The sequence below is a fragment of the Zea mays genome, chromosome 6 (assembly GCF_902167145.1).
Source record: "Zea mays cultivar B73 chromosome 6, Zm-B73-REFERENCE-NAM-5.0, whole genome shotgun sequence".
NCBI classification, from domain to species: Eukaryota; Viridiplantae; Streptophyta; class Magnoliopsida; order Poales; family Poaceae; genus Zea; species Zea mays.
In genome coordinates, this window is record NC_050101.1 from 113,359,134 (window position 1) to 113,381,190 (window position 22,057).

Here is a 22,057-nt window from a genome sequence, read left to right on the forward strand (position 1 = left end):
CTTTCATAGCGTTACCTAATACTATGTTTTCACAATACAAAATACTGTAGTTATATCACCAAACATAATTAGAGCAACCTAGTACAAATACAATGTTTCAGGTGTGTATCATTAAGCATAACTAGGTGAAGCTACCTATCCATGTCCTCTATAGTATGTACACAAAAAAAGATTCTATCACAAAGATTCATCAACTTTATTCAACACTTATACTTTGAAAACCAAAATTGAATACTATTAATGGCGGCACAAAATCCATTGTTTCTGCAAAACATACATTAATCATAATAATCTAGCATACATTAGTCACAATAATCTAGTATCGTCATTGATCACTGATCACTGAAATCTAACTAAGGACCTAGATGCTTTCACATTTGAAACAACAACTATTATACAGCCATTTCCGAGTACTTTACAGAGGTCGTTAACAGATCAGATTGATCCATCACTCCTTGAGAAAGCTATCTAATCCTTACTAAACTCTAGCAAGTTAGCTACAGCATGTGAGTGGTTAAGTGGTCTCCTTGTCAGCAGTAGAACATCATCCTTTTCACCTTCTCCTTCACAGCAGGCAGGGGCTTCACCGAGACTCCGCTCGTGCCATTGGAGGTCTTGGACGTCTGGTTGTCCAACATCTCTGGTTCCATGTAGAACCGAGCCCGGAATGCTGCCAAGTGTGCGTAGTATGCAGGAGGGACTGTTAAGAAGCAAAAAGATACAACATCACAGGTCAAAGTTGTTTCCTGAACTGGTGAGCAGGCTAAAGAGTCAATTAAGAATTGTGGAACTGGGAAAACATTTGCCTGTAAAGCACAGAACATACCAACAGAAACCGAGCGTGTGCACCGGGCATAACTGCATCAGTATACATCAATCTAAGAAAATTCTCAAAAAGTTCAAAGTTCAAAGTGCAAGGGACAAACATAGCATATAAAAGAAGTGCATTACGTGTAGCAAAGGTTGTTTGTCAATGTCTGCATTTCGTCTGCTGTGAAATTGTTCTCATCCCAGAGGACATGGTAGTGAGCAGGCCTACTCGTTCCCTGGCAAACTCACACATCAGTCATTCCAGTATAGTACGGAGAGTCTGACTACATTCCCATGCTACTGATCCAAGTACCATAAGCTGTACAATCACATGATTAAAAGGTTGACCAAATAGGATAAGTTTGTATTCTTAGTCTTTTCGATACTATTGGTCACTCACAAATGACAGGTACGGTAGAATATTCCAGCTAACATGTAATGTCAGGATTGCACAAAGTAATATCGGTCTTCCACAAATCCACATTACTTTTACCTGGATTCCAGCATGACTACAGAGGTAGAAATCAAACTCCGTTGGGTGGCATATCTTAGAATCAACAACGGTTCCTGTTTCAATCAACTTGTGAGCAGTCAAAAGAAAAATGTAGGGTGTTACATCTTGCTTCAATGTAATGCGATTTAAACAAAAGAAAAATCTGGCTGCCTCAAAAGAGTGGCTAATTTCTTAACATCTTAAAATTAGACAATATTTTTTTACTCCAAAACATAATACATTTTGAGTTCGAGTACTAATAAAGTTTGGAATATGTCACTTGAAATAATGTGGTCATAGATACACATCCTAAAGATTTAGAGGCCGTAGATACACTACCTGGCAAAATATTTCCACTCTTGTCCATGCTACTTCTGTCTTTGTGATTATTTGCAAATAGTCTTGTATGATGACGTTTTTGAACCACCACAAATGTTACAGGAGGCTGGTAATTTGGTTCTAGGGATGCACATGCCTGGAAAAAAACGCTAGTTAGTAAACTATAAGGAGCTTAGAAGAATAAAAAAACATTAAAATGCACCCAACCTTCCGGATGGCATCTAACTCGTAAAGGAGAACTTGATAGAACTGACCTTCACTAACACCGTCCCTGAAAGAAAATTCAACAAATTTAGCATATGCATCATTTAGTTTTGCAAGGAAAATAATAGTTTAGTTACAACATAAAGAAGACATGTGATACATCACTAACCTACACCCTAACGTAGAAAATTTTCACATGGCAATAGTAGGCATCAGATATGTTTTATTATTGCCATCTGCAAGCTACAGGTGATGTCAACATTTACACAACCATACCTGTAGAATATTATTCTCAATGGCTTCTGTCCAGTGGCCTTCCTGAAGGATATTAAGAGCTCCCTACACAACAAACATCACAGAAAATAAGTTCAAATCAACCAATATTTTTAATAGATTAAATTGTATATTGCACTTCAGGATTTCACATTGCTCGTAGATAAAAACCTGATCATGCCGCCTGTTACAGTGCCTCTCTGAGGATCGTGCCATGTTTTGTAAAGGTCTTGAATGAGCTCTTGCCGGTGTGCCTGAGCACAAACCAATCCAGCATACTTTGTAACTTCTGGCCAATCTTGAGAAGCAACAACCTGTGAGCAGAAAGAGGCAGACAGATAAGTTCGGAACAAAAATAAGGATGTGCATATCCTGATGAATGTGACATATTGATGAAGAAATGGCAAAGTAGTAACGAGCCTTACGGCAGCAATCGATGGACTTGAGTCCTCCCCGGTTTCAGGATGTGTTACATCTGCACCAAATATAATAGTTGGGATGTCACTGACCAACGGAATCCTCCAACTTATTGCGTCCAGGAGCACAGTGTTTCTTCCTCCCATCTGAATTTTATTGGTACCATTAGTCAATAATAGAGCCACTTATATAGTTGATGTTCTAAACTGTATTTTATGTATAAACAAGGTGGTAAGTACCTTAACATTAATTTTCAGTGAGACATTTGCCAAGTACTGCTTGCTGATCTTAAAAACATGCTTGGTTAAGCAACATTGTGATATCAACCCCAAATCAGTTTCACAAATACGTTTGATGTCACCTACACATATGAAGTTATATCGCTTTAAATATATATAAAGTTATATCTGATAAAATATGTAAGAGTTGAAGTAATTATATATTCAAAGCAATTAGCAGATGGCACTTACCATATAACTGCCCATTGTTGTCAGGGAGGATAGCCAAAAGAAGTTCAAGATCTTTACCCTTAAGTTTGTTCAATGCAATATTATACACGTTTTTAAGTGCCTTCACAACTTGATCTGGTCTAGCTGAATATATTGGCATCACAGGCTCACTGTTAAATTCCTGTAATACTTAGGAAGTCAAATTAAAAGATGCTTACAGTTTCAATTTAAACAAGTTTTTGTCTTGTGCACAAACATGAGCACAGATGAGAGGTATCATACCATGCCCGAAATTTGACACATTTGTGCCAATTCCTGGCAAAATCCCCGAGCTGTGGTTTCTGGAACACTCCTTGAGAAGTTTATACATGCCCAATGGCTCACCTTGCATCCATTTATCACTTTCTGTAAAATGATTTTTTTAGGCCCAAAAGTATTGCAATCAAACATAGTAATTACACACAAGCTGGAATTTTACCTTGTTTACCATGTTCCACTGACCAACCTGTGGTAAGCACTCTTTCTCTTTTCCAGTGTCATGATACTTCAACTGAATTCAAAAAAATTGTTCGATGCATCAACAATGAGCAACTAACCTCATGGATAATAGTGTAAGGTGCTCCTGAAAGGAAAAAAGTGACATAAAATTATTCTTACCCAAGGTGCAGGAAGGACTCGGGCTTCAACAGAGGTTAGCTTCTCACTAATGTTGATCCCAAATTCCTTCGCATATGGATCTTGCTCATAATCATTTTGATGAACTGTCTGAAAACAAATAATGTTGTTTCTTGAGCCATTTTAACAAATCTTTTGATTAATTAAAACCATCACTTATAAAAAGTGAAAAATCCTAGCTGTATTTATGGCTGTCTATTAAAGGCCCACTGCATGGAAAGCATGGACCACTGGAAAATAAATGCAGTACTCTAGGATAGGACAATGAACAGTTATAATGCATGTCTTCTCGCAATGTTCCGATTAGTTCATGAACAAAAAAACCTTGAATGATAGAACATTTAGCTCCACACATAATATGTACCATTAGTTCAAGAGAGATAATTCATTTTACCTACAATAAAACTCTAGCTCAACATACAGAATGTTGTGTTCAAAAGTTACTTCTTTAATAATAGGGTTACTGGTTACAACAAAAACTCTCGACCTGTAGAATATCCATCTCTTGCTCTCTAGGCCTTTGGCATGTAACCTTTAGCAGCGATGTGATCTGTTTTTCATTCAGCCTCTTTGTGTATCTCTGGCCTTCAATGATCTTGCAGGCCTGGTAAAAAACCTCGACATTACAACGATACATTATTAGAGTCTAACACTAACCAGAAACATAAACAGAATTGATAAGCAACATAAGTTTGTGATTAGCATATATACTGACCTCCATGGGTAGATAGTTTGCCTTCTTTTGGTTTCCAACCTGAAGGCAGGGAAGATGAGGATGCTGAATGGTGAAACCATACATTTCCTTGAAGTATTCCACGACAGATTTCATATTCATTTGTTCATCAATCGGGAAACTGTGAAAAACAGGAAAAAAAACGATCAACTGATTTAGGCATCAATGTTCAACAACCTTTCACCATCACATATTTTATTTGTCGAATGTATTCACTGCTAAGGTGAATTAGATAATCAATGTAATTAATAATGTAAGCACAAGTTGAGTATAGCCGCCTTTTTGTGTCAACATATTACCACTGTTTTATGCTCATCAAATCAGGCTACATCATGTATCGAAAGAGTCGGGCAGATTTACCACCAGGGTTTTCAATTGTTTATCCAAGTTATTGTGTAAAGGCCTGTTTGGCACAGCTGATAAGCTTTTGAAAAACAGCTTCTGCTTTTAGTTCATTTTAAGAATCAGCTGAACTGATAAGCTGCTGGAGAAGCTGACTGTTTAGCACATCTTCTACTTAAATCTATGAAGAAGCTGAAAATAAGTTGTGCCAAACAGGGCCAAAATGCTTAAAACAGCTATATGCTAATTTTGTATGGGATATAGCTGAGTTAAGTTGGTCTTGCTCTTTTAGGTGCAGCCCTCCCCCCACACCAAAAAAAAATCTAGATCCACCACTGGGAAGAGAGATGACAACAACAGCACTTCAGGAACTAGTAAAAATCATTCAGAATCTAAACATACATCAATTCATGAGTTGGCTGTGTTGTGAGGCCTGAAATGCGATACTTGCGCCGTACATTCCCCCGGTGAGTGACCTCAACTTTTACACCCCGCAATGCCTTCTTGATCTGATTGGCAAAATAAGCGAATTACACAAGATAAATATTAATCCATAAGCAATACTAGCGCCCAATGGCAGCTGTTATATACTCCCTCCGTTTCTTTTTATTAGTCGCTGCATAGTGTAATTTTACACTATCCAGCGACTAATAAAAAGAAACGGAGGGAGTATTCGTGTAGTACTATGCTAGAGTCCTTGCGCAACCACAGTAATATTACCTTGATTCGGTTAGCATCGGACAATGGCCTTGATATGACATCCTTTCCTAATATCTGGGCCACGAACTCGATCACCGGCAGGGGTTCAATAAATGCCGTGGACGACATGTCTGCCGTCAACATCGCCGTGTAAGCAGCAGCCACGGGACAAAAAAGAAATCGCATGCATGAGGGCAACAAATATTCCCCAACCACAGGCACGGCACAATAACTCACCGATGTTAAGCGACAATCCCATCTGGGTCGGCCGGATGCTCTGGTAGAACCCACGCCACGACTGCAGGCCGTCGCCGAGCCGCTGCGGCTTCCTGATGTCCGGCGAGTAGAAGGACCGCCCTATGGACACGTACCTAACCAACGTGGGGGAGAAGAAGCGCTTCCTCAAATTCAAGAATGGAAACGGGCAACGTTGCAGTCAATGCAGGCGCCAATGGAATAAATACCTCTGGTTGGCGAGCTCGCGGAGCACGATGTCGAGTACCTGTAGGGCCTCCTGCGGCGCGTCCGCCTGCCGCCCGGCGATGAACTGCCTGAGGTGGTGGAGGTCGGCGCGCGCGGCGAACTTGATGGCGACCCTGTACTCCCTCTCCCTGGGGGGTAGGGCAATCACGCGAATCAGTACGGCGGCATGCCGTTAAGAAAGACGTACAAGGAGGCTCAGGCGGCCCGAGTGGCGCAAGAAACAAATGCAGGCGGAGGCACGTACCGAGGCGGGACGCCGGAGCCGTCGTCCTCATCGGCGAGGCGCACGACGAACTCGCGAGCGTCGAACGGTAGTGTCCCGGCGGTGTAGAGGTTCTTGCGGCCGTCGTAGGCCGGGAGTCGCATCCCCAGGTCGGACGCGCGGTAGAGGCGGACCAGCTCCGCCATTATGGCCCGGTTCACGGTCCGCGAGCTCACCTCCGGCGTGATCTTCACCTGCAAAACCACGCGTGGAAAAAAGAAAACAAATAAAAGCGTCGCCTTTTGATCTCAATTGCGCAGCGCTGGCGGTCCTCAAGGCCAGCGAGGTGGAATGGGCGGCGAGCACTTACATCGTACTGGGTGAGGTCCTTGTCCGGGAGCTCGGCGAGGAAGTGGTTGGCCTTGACGACGCAGCGCGCGCCCACCGTCCCGAACCCTGGCCGGCGGCAGAATGACAGCCCCTTGCTCGGCACGGGCGGCCCAATGACCGTGCGCGGCGGAGGCGCCTGCGTCTGCGCCTGCGCTGGCGCTAGTAGCGCGGCGCGAGGCTCACCGGGCGCCTTGGCCCTGCCGCGGCGCCTCCCGCCCCCTCTGCACCTCTTGCCTCCCTCCGGCACCGGCAGCACGGCCGCCGCCGCCGCGGGCTCTGCCTTGGGCTGTGTCACGCTGCTCTGCAGCGGTTGCTTCCTCCGCTCCGCGTGCCCGCCCTTGGCTGATGACCCCTGGTGGAGCCGCGCCTGCGGCGGCGGCGGCGGCGGCGTCATGTCCAGGACGACCTCGAGCATGTGATGTGATGTGATGTGACCACTGGAGAGGGCCGGCGAGGTCCGTTTGGTTACCCGACAAGGCGGCAGAAGCTCGCCTGCGCGGAAGCCTTATAACGTGATCAGTCAGTGGTCTAGTATGCTGGTAACTAGCAGCGGCAAAGGCGAACTCATCAGAAGCTGAGCTGAGCAGAATGGGAGGAGCAACGAGCCAAGCAGCCGCCGCCGCCGCACTGTGAAAACGAAGCGTCACGCAAGGTAAAAAAAAATGAAAAAAAAATGCGGCGCGGGGGCGGGACAGAACAGAAGGGCATTAGAAGAACCTCTCTCTCTCTCTCTCCAGCGGCACGGCAGCATTGACGCGGCAGCAACTGCGCGGAGGCAGGTTTGGCCTGCTATGCTAGGGACTGGGCGGCCGGCGGGCGGCGCGGGAACGGGACCGGCCGAGGGAGGGGGAGGGGTAGGGTAGTCTGTGAACGGTCATAGTCTGGTGAACAGTCATGACGGAAGCGGCAGCGACGTCCTCACTGTTTTTTACCAACAAAGGTGGCAGGCGTCGGAGAACCGGGGATTGTGCTGGAGGTCCACTAGCGCGGGCGGCAGCGGCAGGCAAGCCATGCATGGTGATGGCGCGGCCCGTAAAAAAGCCGTGGAAAACGAGCCGGGGCACGCACGCACGAGAGACGAGACAGTGGATGGATGGGCTTCGGTTGGTGTGTTTCCAGGGGGAAGAATGGATGGGGATTTTTATAGAAAAGCGTGGCGGCACTCCATCGCACGCAGCTCGCTGCGTAGTATGTGTTCGGAATGTTTTTTTTATTAATCTGTGGATGGTGACAAAACAAGTGCAGAATAATCCGCTACTACTGCTGGTACTAGCACCTAAGTAGTCCAGATGCTACTACGGCTCGAGAATGGGTCTCATGCATGCATGCATCACTCTCGAAAGCAGTGTATATAAACTGTGAGCCGAGGCCGAGCCGGGCGGGGCCAGGCCTCTGCAGGACACTGTCACGATTTTCTTGTGACACCACACTGGACACAGAACAGATGCACATTGTGTTGGGGGGCAAAACATCTACTACCACAGTGCGGTCCGTTCGAGTTGGAGGGGAAAAAACAAATAGGAAGCCAAATCGAAGAGAAGAGCCAAATTGAAGGTGAAACTTCTTCACATGGACTTTACCGTTTGTCTATACCTAATTACCTATACAGTACTACTATTAGGTCACCAGCATGGTCCAGAGTCCAGACAAGCACCGGCACGAGCCTCTAGGTTTGGCAAAACAAAGCGGAGAAAACGCAGCAAAACGCCAGAGAGACGAGCGAGAGCAAGCTAGCCGCCTCGACGGCCGCGCTCGCGATTTGGAAGCGTGCCCCCCCCCCCCCCCCCCCCCCCCCCCCCCCGACAAGAAGGCGCTCCAACACTATCGCAGAACAGACTCGCCGGCATCGCCGCACAAGCCACTGGCGGCCACCGGCCAGTCCCTCATGGGTGAAACCCGTTTTTAATCACGGCCGCCCCCGCCCGCCCGTGTTCGCTTCTGCCAGGCAGCGGCAAGCACAGAGGGCGCGGCGGTCCAGTCCAGCAGCAACAAGCACCGCAGGCCCTAGTTCCTCGTAGCCACGTCTACTCACACGCCTACGAGCTGAGCCTGAGCATGCGTACAGAACGTGCCGCCGCAGACAGCAGCAGGCTTGCTTGCATTGCATTGCAGCGGCGTGCGCGCGGCCGGGCAGGGCAGGACGTCGCATGCCCGCCGGGGGCGGCACGGGCGCGCGTGCCGAGGTCGTGGGGCTGGCGGGCGAGCGACAAAGCGGAGCGTTCGGGCAAGGCGGGGCAGGCAGGCAGGCAGGCCTACACGCGCATGCAGTGTCCAGGCGGGTGGGAGCGGGAGCAGGAGCAGCGTCGCTGCTGCCGCAGCGCGCGGCGGGCCCTCCCTGCCGGTGCGGTGCGGAGGGAGAGGTACGTACCAGAGCTAGACCGCTAATACTACCACTGGCTGGCCGGAGCTGTAGCCGGGCAGCCGTCGCATGTGCATGTTGCGGGGCGCGACCGCGCTAAGCGAGGATAAATGCATGCCCGGCCTGTGCGCACGCCACGCCAAGCGAGCGACGGGGTATGCGTATTGTCTGCTGCTGCTGCTGCTGCTGCTGGTGGCCGGGCCGGCGCCTGCGGCAGCAGCAAGGCGTGCTGGACTGTTGGTAGGTTGAATTGGCTAGGCATCCGTCCTGCTACTGCTACTGCTGCCTACTCCTGGTAGGTGCTTTTGCCTTGCCGGCTGAAAAGGCGCCATCATGGGCTCGCCTGCCGCTCGTTTGGTGGCGGACGTCGCTGGTGAGCCAGTATCTTCAGATTCGCGGATGGTTTAGGGTCGGGCCGAACTCTGAGTACTTGGCAGTTCCGCGCCCCCGTACCAAGCACACAGTAGTACTGTAGTACCTCTTTGCAACTCAAATCTATAACTGGAGCGTGTGGATCACTTTATTTTAAAGGGTTTAGAATTCGCTTAATAAAGTAACCTAAAACACTAAACCTCATCTTATATAAAGCCGGCAAAAGGCGAACGCAAAGCGAACCCACGCAGATCAGAGGGGAAAGCTCGAGGAAGACGGCACGGCACGGCGCGTTGCATTCGCAGCGCGGGAGGAACCGAGGGAGCCGACAGCCGAACGGCGAACCAGCCGGTGTTGTGTTGTGTTGGGCCGGCGACGGACGGGGCGGGAGGACGGCTGATACTACTTGCAGCTTGCTGGACTGGCCGTCTGCCCCTGGCTGGCATACGGTACACCCCCCCCCCCCCCCCCCCCCCCCGAGAGTAAGACGTAGACATCTGCGGCGGCGGGGCGGGGAGGGGCGGCCGGCCGACCGAAGGCGACGTCTCGCCGGAACAGAACGGGTCGATGGCCAAGGCACTTGACGGAGTCGCTTGTATGCAGGAGTACATCCACCGCTGCTGCCCGGCCGGGCCGGCGTGAGGGGGTAGATCCGAGTCCGACGGTCCAACGGAGCCGCCGCAGCAGGAGCGCGCAAACTGTAGATAAATAGGAACGCGCAGGCGCAGGAGCAGGAGCGCGACGCAACGGTCTGCGCAGCACAGTGGAGGCCCCCGGGTCCTGGTGGGGTGCACAAAAGGGAAAGAGGATCTGTCGATCAAGCCTTTGGTTGACTGGGGTCTTTTGATGCTATACTACGTGCTGCAACTAGAGAAGAGAGTGGGGAGTGAAGCAGACCAAGAACGTTTTGCGCACACTTTGGCGTGGTGTGTGCTGTGACTTGTGAGTGAGCACGGGACTGACTGTTCTTTCTTTTCTTTTCTTTTCCTTTTTTAAATAATATTGACCTTTCTTTCATGTAGCTAGGAGTATGCACTGCTCATCAAAAGCTAGCTGCCACAAAGGGCCAAAGGGAGGGAATAATGGTCTCGTTTTTCACGACACCGCGGCTTCCTTCTAACCATAGGACCTATTTGGTTCAGTTTATTTCTGACCAGCTATTCTGAAAATCTGGCTGTGGGGAGAATCTGGCTGTGGAGAGAATCTGATTATCATTACGATTACGAGTGGAGAAAGATACAGTTGTTCATAAGACTCAGGATCTAGAAAGTGACAGATTCCTACTATTAAAACGACTCAACCGATTATGTGTTTATGTTGATTTTAGATGGTTTTTGCCCCCAACGAATTTTATAGAAACATGCTGAAAAGCTGAGTATTTAGCAGTCCGCAGCAACTTTTGGTGGCCATAAGCTGCCAGAAGCCGAAACAAACAGGGTCTTATTTACACCATACAAGACAAAAAAAAAGGGTTAAGGGCTCGATTGAAATCTCATTCATATCTTCATTATTTTTACTCGAAGCGTTAGTGCGTTACGCATTATATACGTAACATTGTGCATGTCCTTAATAAATACAACATACTTTGTTAGTAGGTCTTTCTCCTCTGTGTACTCGTCGGCGAAGTACGGCTGGCTAATCATGGGAAGCGGTGATGAGTTGGTCTGCGCGGTTGCCTTTTTCTACGTACTACTGTGTGATGTACACTCAAGCAAGCAACGAGGTGATTACGAACGCCAATGAACGATTCGCTAGTGATTCGTGGGAAAAGAGACGGCGCTCATTAGTTGCTTACTCATTTGACGGCTGCATGAATCAAGTACAGTACAATTAGCTGGCCTGAGAGCAAATAATCACTTGGTTTCCCCCTCGTTGCTTCTCTCAAAAGCAGCCAAGCCAGAAGCAAAAAAAAAAAAACACACACACACACACACGCTGATCTGGTCTCGCCGGCCCAACCTTCTTCAATTGAAGTACTTTTCGGGCCTGCCAATCCATGGATCTTGAAGCGACATATTTTACAACTCTGGATCACAACAACAATAGCCATCTCAGATAAATTATAAGGTAGCATATGCTAAACCTATTTTCCAAGCTAAGCTATGGAAAAGGTCAAAAACTTATAGCAGCGGGGCTGCTAAACCCCATGGCAATATCGGCCAAGCAATCAAGGAAGCTCTGCAGCTCCCTCAGGGCCTTCGGCACCGAGACGGCCAAGACCATCACGTGCTTTCATGCCTTTCCATATACCAATCCCCGATTTTGCTCGCGCGACATGATGTCCGTTCAGGTAGCCATCATCGACATATCTATCCACCCCAATGCCTCAATAATACACATCTTCTCCCCGTTGCAAGATGGTTTGTGATCCCTGGACATCTCTCGATTGCCTTTCCACGACGGACAAAGTACTGCTCGACAACCACCAGCATTATTTGCGACCAGGAGCGACCTGTTGAGCACCTAGAGACAGAAATTTATATACCAGCAGCTAGGTGAGGACGAAGTGAAAAGCATGTGCAAGTTTGAGATCAGAACTATATAACAAATTTATTTGTCTTCAGGACATTCCTTAAACTAGCAACACACAAACATGTTGAAGAAAACCACATACATATGCACCTTAAAGCCTGGTGCTTCATTTGATTCGTGCACACAAGGTGTTGGGTGAATTGCTTGTGACAGTTTAGCTTGCTGCTGCTGTTCGGGGCCCGCTTCCGCTTCATGTGTTGATATACTTAAAAATGATATGATGTGATGCACAATGGGGGATGTTTGATATATAGACTATGTTATGGCACATGGTGAACCAGACTAAGAGTAGTGGGTGTGCGCTACAGTGGTAGTTTGTAATTACTCATTTAAGCGTGTAAGAGAGTAAGAGTACCGAGAGTTTGATTTGTGATGACTTCATTATCTCTACCTATTAAGTTTTGAGCTTTCTAGTTATAAACGATGTATTCGATCATATATGAGAAATGTGATGGCAATGAGAATTCTCTAGTGATATAATAATAGCTACTGGGTGTGTGGCATTGAACCGGTAGTGACACTCAACAATTTACTACCATGCATGCGTGCTCTGATCGAGCAGTAGTGACATGAGTGCCACTATATTTTGATAATGGAGAGAAAGTTCCGGCTTTCCCCTCAAAAGAGGTTAGGGCCAACACAAATTGTTACATCACACTGCTCAATGAAGGGACAGACCCCTCCACACAGCCACACACTAACACACTAAAGTTTTTTGAAACTTAATAAAACCAGTGAGATGATTACAAGGCAATCCTATTAGAAAACCTCCAACCAAAATTAACACAAAATTGCATGGCCACCGATTCCAGGCGACGACAGACATTCTTTATTAAAACTCCATCAGCTTCATCCTTTTGTAGCTGAGCCCAGAATCTAAGCCAGTGTGTACCTCTAAAAAGAACCTGCAGATAAGTAAAACTTGAAACATTATTAAAAACTAAGTCATTCCTACTTATCCAAATAGCCCAGCAAAACACTGAGACACCTGTAATAACAAGACGCTTAGTTTTTAAATCGAAACCGGTGATCCACGTACTAAAAATATGACGAACAGACCTCGGTGCACTCATACCAAAACAGAAGTGAAACAACCTCCACATATGACGAGCAACATGACATTCTATAAACAAATGTTGAATAGACTCATCAGTATTACAAAACCCACATTTTTTGTTCCCATTCCAATTTCTTTTGATGAGGTTATCCTTAGTTAGAATAATCCCTTTAACCAAATACCACAAAAAGATTTTAATCTTTAGGGGTAAATTCAGTTTCCAAATCAACTTGTGATTAAACATTTGACCGTTATTAATCAGAGCCTGATACATTGATTGCACCGTGAACTGACCAGAAGATGTTTCCCTCCACTTAAAGACATCTCTATTAGAGCTCAGCGGAGTGAGCACCACCCAATTAATAAGGTCATACCACAAAGATAAGTTATGACCCCGCAACGTCCTACGAAACGAAACATTGAGGGGGATTGACCTCAAGATAGACGCAATTGTATCACTTTTCTGTCTCACAATATGATATAGTGAAGGATATTGCCTCATGAGTGGTTGGTCTCCCAACCACACATCCTCCCAGAATCTTATTTGTTCTCCATTACCTAAAACAAAAGATCCTAGGTTAAAAAACAAATCTTTCACTTTCATAATTTCCGATCAGAAATGAGAATCACCTGGCCTGAAGGATACTTTTGACAAGGTGTGCCTCTTAAGGTATTTATTCCGCAACATACTTTGCCAAATTCCATCCTCATTTACTAGCTTGAAAAGCCACTTACTCAGCAAGCATTTATTTTGTAGATCTAAGTTCTTAATACCTAACCCCCCTTGATCCTTAGGTTGGCAAAGGATATTCCATCTAGCAAGCCTGTATTTCTTCTTATGATTTTCACCTTGCCAGAAAAATCTAGATAAAAAATAATCCAATCTCTCAAGTACACCCCTAGGAACCTCAAAGAAAGACAACATAAACATAGTCAAGCTGGTAAGTACCGAATTAATTAGAACAAGACGACCCCCTACAGACATCAGCTTTCCTTTCCAACCACTGAGTTTCTTTTCAAACTTTTCTTCTATCATTTTCCAATCATTATTTCTTAACCTCTTGTAGTGCATCGGGATACCTAGGTATTTAAACGGATACCCCCTTTCTTACAGCCAAAAATCTGTTGATATTGATGTTCCTCCTTTATTGCCTTACCGAAACAAAATAACTCACTTTTATGGTAATTAATTTTCAAACCTGAGACTTGCTCAAAGGCTACAAGAAGCGACTTCAGATTTGCTGCTTTCTCTACATCATTATCAAAAAACAACAAGGTGTCATCCGCGTATTGCAAGATAGAGAGCCCTCCATCTACTAAATGTGGCACTAGACCATCAACTTGACCATCTGCTTTAGCTCTATTAATCAGAATAGCAAGCATATATCTACTACCACATTAAAAAGAATGGGAGAGAGCGGGTCTCCTTGCCTCAACCCCTTGTGAGTCTGAAAGTAAGGCCCAATTTGGTCATTTACCTTGATACCCACATGACCCCCAGTCATAATAAAGTCTATCCACTCACACCACGTATTAGAAAAGCCCTTCATCCTTAAGGTTTGTTGGATAAATGACCATTTCACCTTATCATAGGCTTTTTCAAAATCAATCTTGAAAATTACCCCGCTCTGCTTGTTTCTATGCAATTCATGTATGGTCTCATGCAATACAACCACCCCTTCCATAATATTTCTACCAGGAATGAAAGCAGATTGAGTAGGGCCAACAGTCTTTGAAGCAACAGTTGAGATTCTATTTGTAAGAACTTTAGTAAAAATCTTAAAGCTTACATTCAGTAGACAGATGGGTCTGTACTGTTGAATTATCTTAGCATCCCTGCACTTTGGCAGAAGAATGATTGTACCAAAATTAAGACTATAGAGGGATAAATCTCCTTTATGAAAGTCCTCAAATAAAGCCAGCAAATCGTTCTTAATAACCGACCAGAACACTTAAAAGAACTTCGCAGGGAAACCGTCCGGACCAGGCGCCCTGTTGTGCTCCATCTGGAAGAGTGCCCGACGGATCTCTTCTTCCGTGAACTGACAAGTTAAAAACGAATTCTCTAAATCCGATACTTGGGGTATATCCGAAACTTGATTCTCATCAAGTTCAACTGCAGAGGGATCTGGTGGCCCGAACAAAACCTTATAATAAGCAGTAATATGTTTCTTAAGGGCCTCCTCCCCTTGAATAGTATGTACCCCATCTTTAAGTTGGAAGATTCTAGCCTTTCTGTGTTTACCAGTCGCAACCAGCTGAAAATATTTCGTATTAGAGTCACCTTGCAACAGCTCATTAGACTTAGCTCTCTGGTACCACTTCATTTCCTCGTCTCTTAGTATTTGCTCCAACTTAGAATGCAAACAAGTTTTTTGATCTATTTCCTGATTAGACAATGGAGCCACTTCTGCCTTTTTGTCCAAATCATCTAATTTTTCTAGCAAATCTTTCTTTTGCTTTTTATAATGACCACTAGTATTTTTAGCCCAACCCCTGAGGTATTGTCTGACTCTCCTAATTCTGGACTGCCATCTTTCCAATGGTGTATCTCCCTCCACCACTGAAGTCCAAATATCCTTTACCGTGTCAAAGAATCCATCACGTAATAACCATCCAATCTCAAATTTAAAAGGGTATTGGTTACCTGTTACTGGTTCACCACTATTCAAGAGTATAGGCGTATGATCGGATATATCTCTACTCAACGCCACTACAGAGGATAAAAGATATTTAGCTTCCCAATCTGTAGTAACCAAAATACGATCCAACTTTTCGAAAGTTGGGTGTGGAAGGTTATTGGCCCAAGTGAATTGTCTCCCTGTCATGTTAAGCTCCTTAAGGTTTAACCCGTCAACAACGGCATTGAACAAAAAATGCCATCTTCGTACTGTCCTAAACGGCCAATGATACTCACCAATAGCACTGTCGGTTCAAGTGACATCCTGACAAATGATATCCATGGATGACACTAAAGAGTGATGCTTTGATCCGGCATGTCGTGCCTCGCTGATAGACCACCCCTCACTATCGATTAACACTTGCTAGTATGAATTCTAGCAACGATGTGAGGTTTCAACCCAACAGCGATTACGGGTTCTGCTACATCACTGCCATGAAAATCATAAGATTTAACCATGGTGTTTGGATTCAATACCTCTAGTTTGATTTTATTTTTCCTTTTCGATGATACTTTTGGTAATGTCAAGACTTACTGAAACAACAAGATAGAGCAACTTGTCGGGCTTGTGGCTATGATGAAATAAAGAACCTGATCAGATGGCTGGATGTAGAGCATGGTGAGTCGATAAGAGAAGCTAGAGCGCCTTAGGAATCAAAAGTCATTTGATTACTTTTAGGGCCCGTTTGTTTCATTGGAATTGAATTCCATTTTAATAATTATAATTTAGATAAAACTAATTAAGTTTATATATTTATATATGTAATATATTTGTATATTATTCTAAATCATATGAGAGAGATAGTTATATACTATATTTATGTTATAGAGGCGCAAGTAGAAGAATGTGCTATAAGTTGTACATCAGAAAAATAGCATGTAAATCTATAGAATCAATTTCCATCTCTCACCCTATGAATTTGAGGTAGGCTTATATGATAACTTTGAAAACTGGTGGAATGTCATATTCTAAAAAAAATAGCTTATTTCATTAGTAAGATTCCAATTCCTCGAAATGATAGGAAACAAACGGGGCCTTATGGGTGTGGCCATATATTTGCGTAATAACTTACATAGACTCTTTGATTTAATCTAAGCTATTAGCTCATTGTAAATTCTGCACGGTGTAGATTATTTTCTTCATATACAACATGGCAATATCCATCAGTAAGTTTTTTTTTCAGATTAATATGGTAAAAAAAACTTTACCGAGTCTACGATTGTTTTATTTGTACGTGTGAGCAGTGTCGATTCTCGTGGAAAAAGACACGCCTTTTTTTGACCTTAAAAAAGACACGCCTATTGCATCCAGGGCATGCTTCTAGTGAAAGACATCGTTGCAGGAACAGCCGGTATACAGACGACGATATTTTGGTAGTGGACATTACCATCGGAACGAGACTGCGCTGGAGATCGGTCCTGCAGGAAACAGGCTAAAACGATGGATAAAAAATCGGAGCTGGGCAGCTGGCGGAGCTAAACAACTGGCTGAAATCGAAATGACTCTTGGAGGAAATCTGAACTGCATGTTCAGTTCAGAGAAAACATGTACTAGTATCTGAGCTTCGACTTAAGATAGCCTTTCTGACAACACAATTCTGAACATTTCAGGGAGTTTTAATTATTCATAGGCCCTGTCTGTATTAGCTAAGAAAAATCAGCTGAAAGTTAATGATCGAAATAGGGATCTCATCTAACTTTTGGGAGCTATAACTGTTAGCTGAATAGATCCAAAAGGACCCATAAGACAAAACATTGAAGACGATATATCTTAGGGCTAAATCGAGTGCAAGTTATGTGAACTGCAAGGCCAGTTCCCGGACGAGCAAGTGAACAGCAGATTTAGGCAGCTGGAGCTGGACCTTTCAACGTTCCAATTCGGCTTCAGTCTCCGCGCCACTTTCTTCAGTGGATCAACTGTCCGAACTGCCGCAATCCAAGCACACAATTTCCCAGTTCCCACTAGGCCACTACCATTCCCCCCCTAATTTTCCACAACAATCGCAATCCAAATTCTGTCGGAGCTCAGAATTTTCCAGACAATGGAAATAGACAGGAGGGCTCTTCGTTTCAGCTTAAATCCAGCTGTTCGGACTGCTATAATCTATAGAGACAAAACACTCTATAATCAATAGAAGTCGGTATAAATTAAAGCCAAACGACCAGACGATCAGGCTGCCGCCGAAACTACAAGAACAGAGACAGATCGTACTTGTATTCTTTGACCTTATACAATGGAAACAGCACACAGCATGTACCATGTTCGTGTATACATGGATCCCTCGAGAGTCGAGACAAGACGACCGAGGGCCGAAGACTGAAACGGAAACCAAAGCCAAGTATGAAAGAACACACGGAAACGGAGCTACTAGTGTGCTAGCGCCGCCTCCTCGCCGGCGTCGTCCAAAAACCAAACCGTCCGGCCGAGAGGGAGGGGCACTCGAAACTGAAAAAGTTTTCCATGGGGGCGTGTGTGGTGTGGCCTGTACAGAACACACAGCAACAGACTGAACCCTCACCCTACGTACGGTGTATGACGTGTGCATGGAGGACCTGAGCAGCCAAGCCTCTTCCAGCACACACTCTGTGAACTAATTCGGAGAGATAAGCCGCGTAGGGCATATGGCGTCCACACCAACAACAATCACTGCCGGGATGATGTCCTCGGAGCTGCATCAAGCAACGCAAAGAAGAAATGTTAGTACTTTACTTATACGACGATATCTTGTAGCGTCTTGTAGTAGTAGTAGCTAGGACATGCATGGATTTGGGGTCTTGTCTTACATAGGTTGACGGCCTCGGAGCTCTTCATGAGGCGGATCCTCTTGCACGAGTCCACGAACATCCTGCGTTCATGTGTGTGTGAGAGAGGGATCAGCACACTTGGCAGAGCAACAGGTATTCCACGGACCGATTTGGACTGGATGGGGAGCAGACTATAGCAGGAACAAGCTCGAGGTCAGGTAGGTGGGTACGGTGAATTACTTGAAGGGGACGTCTCCGACGAGCATCCAGTCGCCGTCCTTGTCCTCGTAGGTGGGCATGTACTCGGCGGCGGTGTCGATCCGCCCCGCCCCGTCGGCTCCGGCTCCGGCAACGAGGCAGGAGGCGAACATGCCGTGGAGCGCGCGGAGCAGGGCCGCGTACCCGTCGTGCGCCGCGAGGTCCACCTTCCGCAGGTACGGCGCGCCGTCCACGGCCACCTTCACGAGCCTGGCCTCGTCGCGCAGCGCGTTGCGCCGGTACGCGCGGACCGGCGGCCAGCCCACGGCCCGCGCCCTGCAGCACGTGACGTCGGTCAGCAAAAGCGGTCCGTGGGCGTCGTGTCGTGTGTCCAGTTGTCGTCCACACGCGGAGAGGAATAAAGAGAAGGGAAGGGAGAGGGAGAGGGAGACTTTGGGGATGGCGGCTTGTCGTGGTCGGCGTGGGCGCGCTTGCGATCGGCGGCGGGCTCGGCGGAGGAGCCCGGGAGCGCGAGGGTGAGCGCCGTGTCGTCGTAGTCGAGGCCGGACACGGCCGGGGAAGCCGCGGAGTTGGTCGAGCTCGCCGACATCACTGGATGCGCCTGTTCCGGGTTTCTTCTCTCTGAGTTTCTGAGGTCCTGCTGCATCGTTCGTTCGTCCGGCTCCGGCCGATAAGCTTTGCTTGGTCAGGCCGGCGGGCCGCGCAGCGCAGAGGACGAACGCGGCTGCTCCTGCTCCTGCTGCTCCGAGGGGAGGAGAGGGAACAGGGACCGGCCGGCCGGGCGGCGCGGGAGAAGGACGTTGCGCGGTCGCTGTCGGAGGCGAGTGCGTGCGTGCGGTGTACTGGAATGGAAGACGAGCTTGGCTGCTTGGGGTGGCCGCTTGCCTATAAAGATGCGCGCGCGGTCGTCGTCGTCGTCTGGTGTGGTGCCGCGTACGTGCGCGTGGGAGAAGTGCATTGGGCGGCAGCAGCACCTTGTGGGGTCGGGAATTTCACCGCTCTTCTGGTGGCCATTTGTTCAGAGCATCTATAGCAGAATATATATATTTTTTAACATACGTCAAGTCAAGAGATTATCTACTCAGTCAGGACAGTGCAACATCATTAGATATCTCTTGATATCTATCCAGAAATGAAGTGCAAAAATTAGAATAGTTCGTTTTGTGTTAACTAGTAGGAAAAGTTTGGTTCGATGAACTGCAAAGTGATTCCATAAAATGTCTGAAAATCGACGGACAAGACGATCCGGCCGACAGGTGGCGCGGCGGAGGCACGTGAGACCCACCCGTCAGGATCCGGGGCCGCAGGAGGCGTCGCAGTGGCAGTGGCAGTGGGCGAAGGCGAACCCGATGCAGCAGGGCAGGCAGTTGGCATGTCGGCGCGCTGTCCCCTGCTCGCCTTTCGACGACAGGCGAACCCGATGCGGCGTCCGCGCGCGTCTCGTCTCGGTGTCGGCCGCCGGGCGGTCGAGTGGGTGGGTGGGTGGGTGGGCGGGCGTTGGTGCGGCAGGACGCAGGAGGGGACGCACCCAGGAGCCGAGCCGACCAGTCAGCCCCCAGCCGACGGCGCGGCTTCGGTTCTGCTGCCTTGTGGCTGACTGTGTTGTGTGCGCGCGGTTTCCTCCGTTTGTGCTCGGCAGCATCCGCTTGCTGACTTCAATTTCATGCAATGCACACATGCAATAGAATACTACTAGTACCTACTAGTACTAGAGTACTACTACTACGCGCAAACACCAACAACCACCCCCCCCCCCCCCCCCCCCATATGCAATGCATGCATGTGTGAATGAGCCCTGCAGAGCCGCGGCACAAAGTCACGTCTGAAGAGAGAGATATCCGTGATGCTGCTGATTTTCCAGCTTTTGATTGACCAGCATTGGCAAACCTGGACACAAGGGGCCATTTCGGTAAAGGTACTGTTTAGCACCTTTTTGAGCTGCGGTCCGGACAGTCCGCGCCTGCGCAGAGCAGTTTAGGGTTCCGAGTTTTGTGCTAAATTTGTTGGCTAGATTTACGGAATTTGCTCGGAATCCAGTCGTGCAAAGGATTCAGCCCCCCTCCTCTATAAAAAGAGAGGTCTACGGTCGATTTGGAATCATCAATCGAATAAATACAACTTCTATTTCACATTTTATCCTAAGAGTAGTTCTAGTCTAGTTTAGGTTTAGCCTCTCGATCTCCAAATTCTTCGCCTCTCTTCGACTCTACGCCGATTAGAGGAGTCTAGGTCGGCCGGTCCGAACCTAGACAACCCCTAGGATCTCTCCTCCCCGACGGGGTCCCTCCTGGGAGCGAGATCCAGGCCGTCGCCGACGACTTCCGCCGCCCCTGCGCACGCGCGGACCGTCCAGTTGTCAGGCAGAGGACCCGAGTCCTGCGACAGGTCGCGGACCGTCTACGCCTGACCAGAAAGCACCACCGTCGGTTCTTTTTGAATATTTGGCGCTCCGAAAAAGCGTCAACAGTTACGTACGTAGTGGGAGCACTAGGTAGTGGCCGGGCACCAGGAAATGTTCCGTCCCCCCACGATACGAACGAATCGCGCGGAACCATAAGAAAAGTGAATGGGGGCGGATCACGCACGATTTGACCGGAACTTAAACTAGGCGAAAGCGCAGGGGTTTTGGCCGAAAGCGTAGCGAATGGAGGCCATTACGGAATAGATTAAGCGGATGTACTTTGTGGATATGCACGCATCTCGGCCGGGTGAAATTCGGGAGGACGTTGACGGTGGCGGCCAGCAGCTTTTTTTTTCCCTCCGTGTGGACAAGCCTTGTCTTGGCAAAGCTTTTTTTTTATCAAAGAGGAAATAAATGAGAGTTACAAGACGTCGTTACGAGAATGCGCGCGCTCTCGTGACAGCGCGCGGCTACGTACCAGGGTGCTCCCGTAATAAAGCAGGTCGCAAGCCACAAGGTAGCTAGCTAGATTTACAAGCGGCCTAGAGCAAATTAAAAGCAGCAAACAGCTAGCAGAAAAGAAAAAAAAAGCAGTGAAGGAAAGTAAGTAATACCCACGCAATATAATAATAACCCCAAAACCATAAATAAGCCTGGCCTTGCAAAACGAACAATGTATGCACCACCCTAGTTTTTTTAATATTAAAACTTCATACCATTTTATGCGTGTTTTTGATTCCGTTCATGGAAAAACGACATTAATTTAGGGCGTGTTTAGCATAACTCTAGAGCAAAACTTTAAGAAGGAGCTGACTAGAGTTTGTCAAACAACCTGACTCCAGAGGTATAAACCACATGGACTCTTCAGAGCCACGGTACAAAATTTTTAGAGTACCTCTTTTGCTGTTCAATAAACTCTAAAAACACAACTACAACATAGAGCAAAGCTGTTTCAATCAGAGTTTTGGAGTATAGAGCTGCTCTAAAATGGAGTACGGCCATTGCCAAACACGCCCTTATTCTCTGTGAGCCCATTGAGTCTCGATCGGTTGAATGATACCGGTTGAAAACTCGGTACTGCATGCACCTGGTTCACGGCCGGTACTAATAATACTTCTTCCCGGTCTGTAGACTGAGTAAATAGTTAATTAATTAACTCCCTCGTTTACAAAAAAAAAATGAT

The 22,057-nt window shown here is 47.0% G+C and overlaps 2 protein-coding genes across 4 annotated transcripts; both read right to left on the reverse strand.

Annotated features, from left to right (window-relative positions):
• Window positions 1–217: 217 nt before the first annotated feature.
• On the reverse strand, window positions 218–7,575 carry LOC103629795 (protein argonaute PNH1). Of its 3 annotated transcripts, none has more exons than XR_004850250.1 (22): window positions 6,490–7,575; window positions 6,162–6,373; window positions 5,899–6,045; window positions 5,672–5,805; window positions 5,456–5,565; window positions 5,138–5,244; window positions 4,376–4,514; window positions 4,148–4,264; window positions 3,643–3,750; window positions 3,464–3,535; window positions 3,268–3,390; window positions 3,007–3,166; window positions 2,776–2,897; window positions 2,545–2,682; window positions 2,291–2,433; window positions 2,123–2,185; window positions 1,897–1,913; window positions 1,643–1,778; window positions 1,304–1,377; window positions 952–1,046; window positions 827–858; window positions 218–700 (listed from the first exon to the last, which is right to left on the reverse strand). XR_004850250.1 is itself a non-coding variant. In XM_008650906.4 (22 exons), the coding sequence occupies exons 1-22, from the start codon at window positions 6,922–6,924 to the stop codon at window positions 584–586; spliced, it is 2,868 nt and encodes a 955-aa protein (XP_008649128.1). In that variant the 5' UTR covers window positions 6,925–7,574; the 3' UTR covers window positions 218–583. The 3 variants fall into 3 exon arrangements, 2 of the variants coding, with proteins under 2 accessions (XP_008649128.1, XP_008649127.1); XM_008650906.4 differs by having other exon boundaries at window positions 827–878; window positions 1,850–1,913; window positions 6,490–7,574; XM_008650905.4 differs by having other exon boundaries at window positions 228–700; window positions 1,850–1,913; window positions 6,490–7,571.
• Window positions 7,576–17,633: 10,058 nt separating this feature from the next.
• Window positions 17,634–19,309, reverse strand: LOC100272577 (IAA23-auxin-responsive Aux/IAA family member). Its single transcript, NM_001147042.1, has 4 exons — window positions 18,905–19,309; window positions 18,495–18,788; window positions 18,294–18,355; window positions 17,634–18,179 (listed from the first exon to the last, which is right to left on the reverse strand). The coding sequence occupies exons 1-4, from the start codon at window positions 19,117–19,119 to the stop codon at window positions 18,154–18,156; spliced, it is 597 nt and encodes a 198-aa protein (NP_001140514.1). The 5' UTR covers window positions 19,120–19,309; the 3' UTR covers window positions 17,634–18,153.
• Between the last annotated feature and the right edge of the window lie 2,748 nt (window positions 19,310–22,057).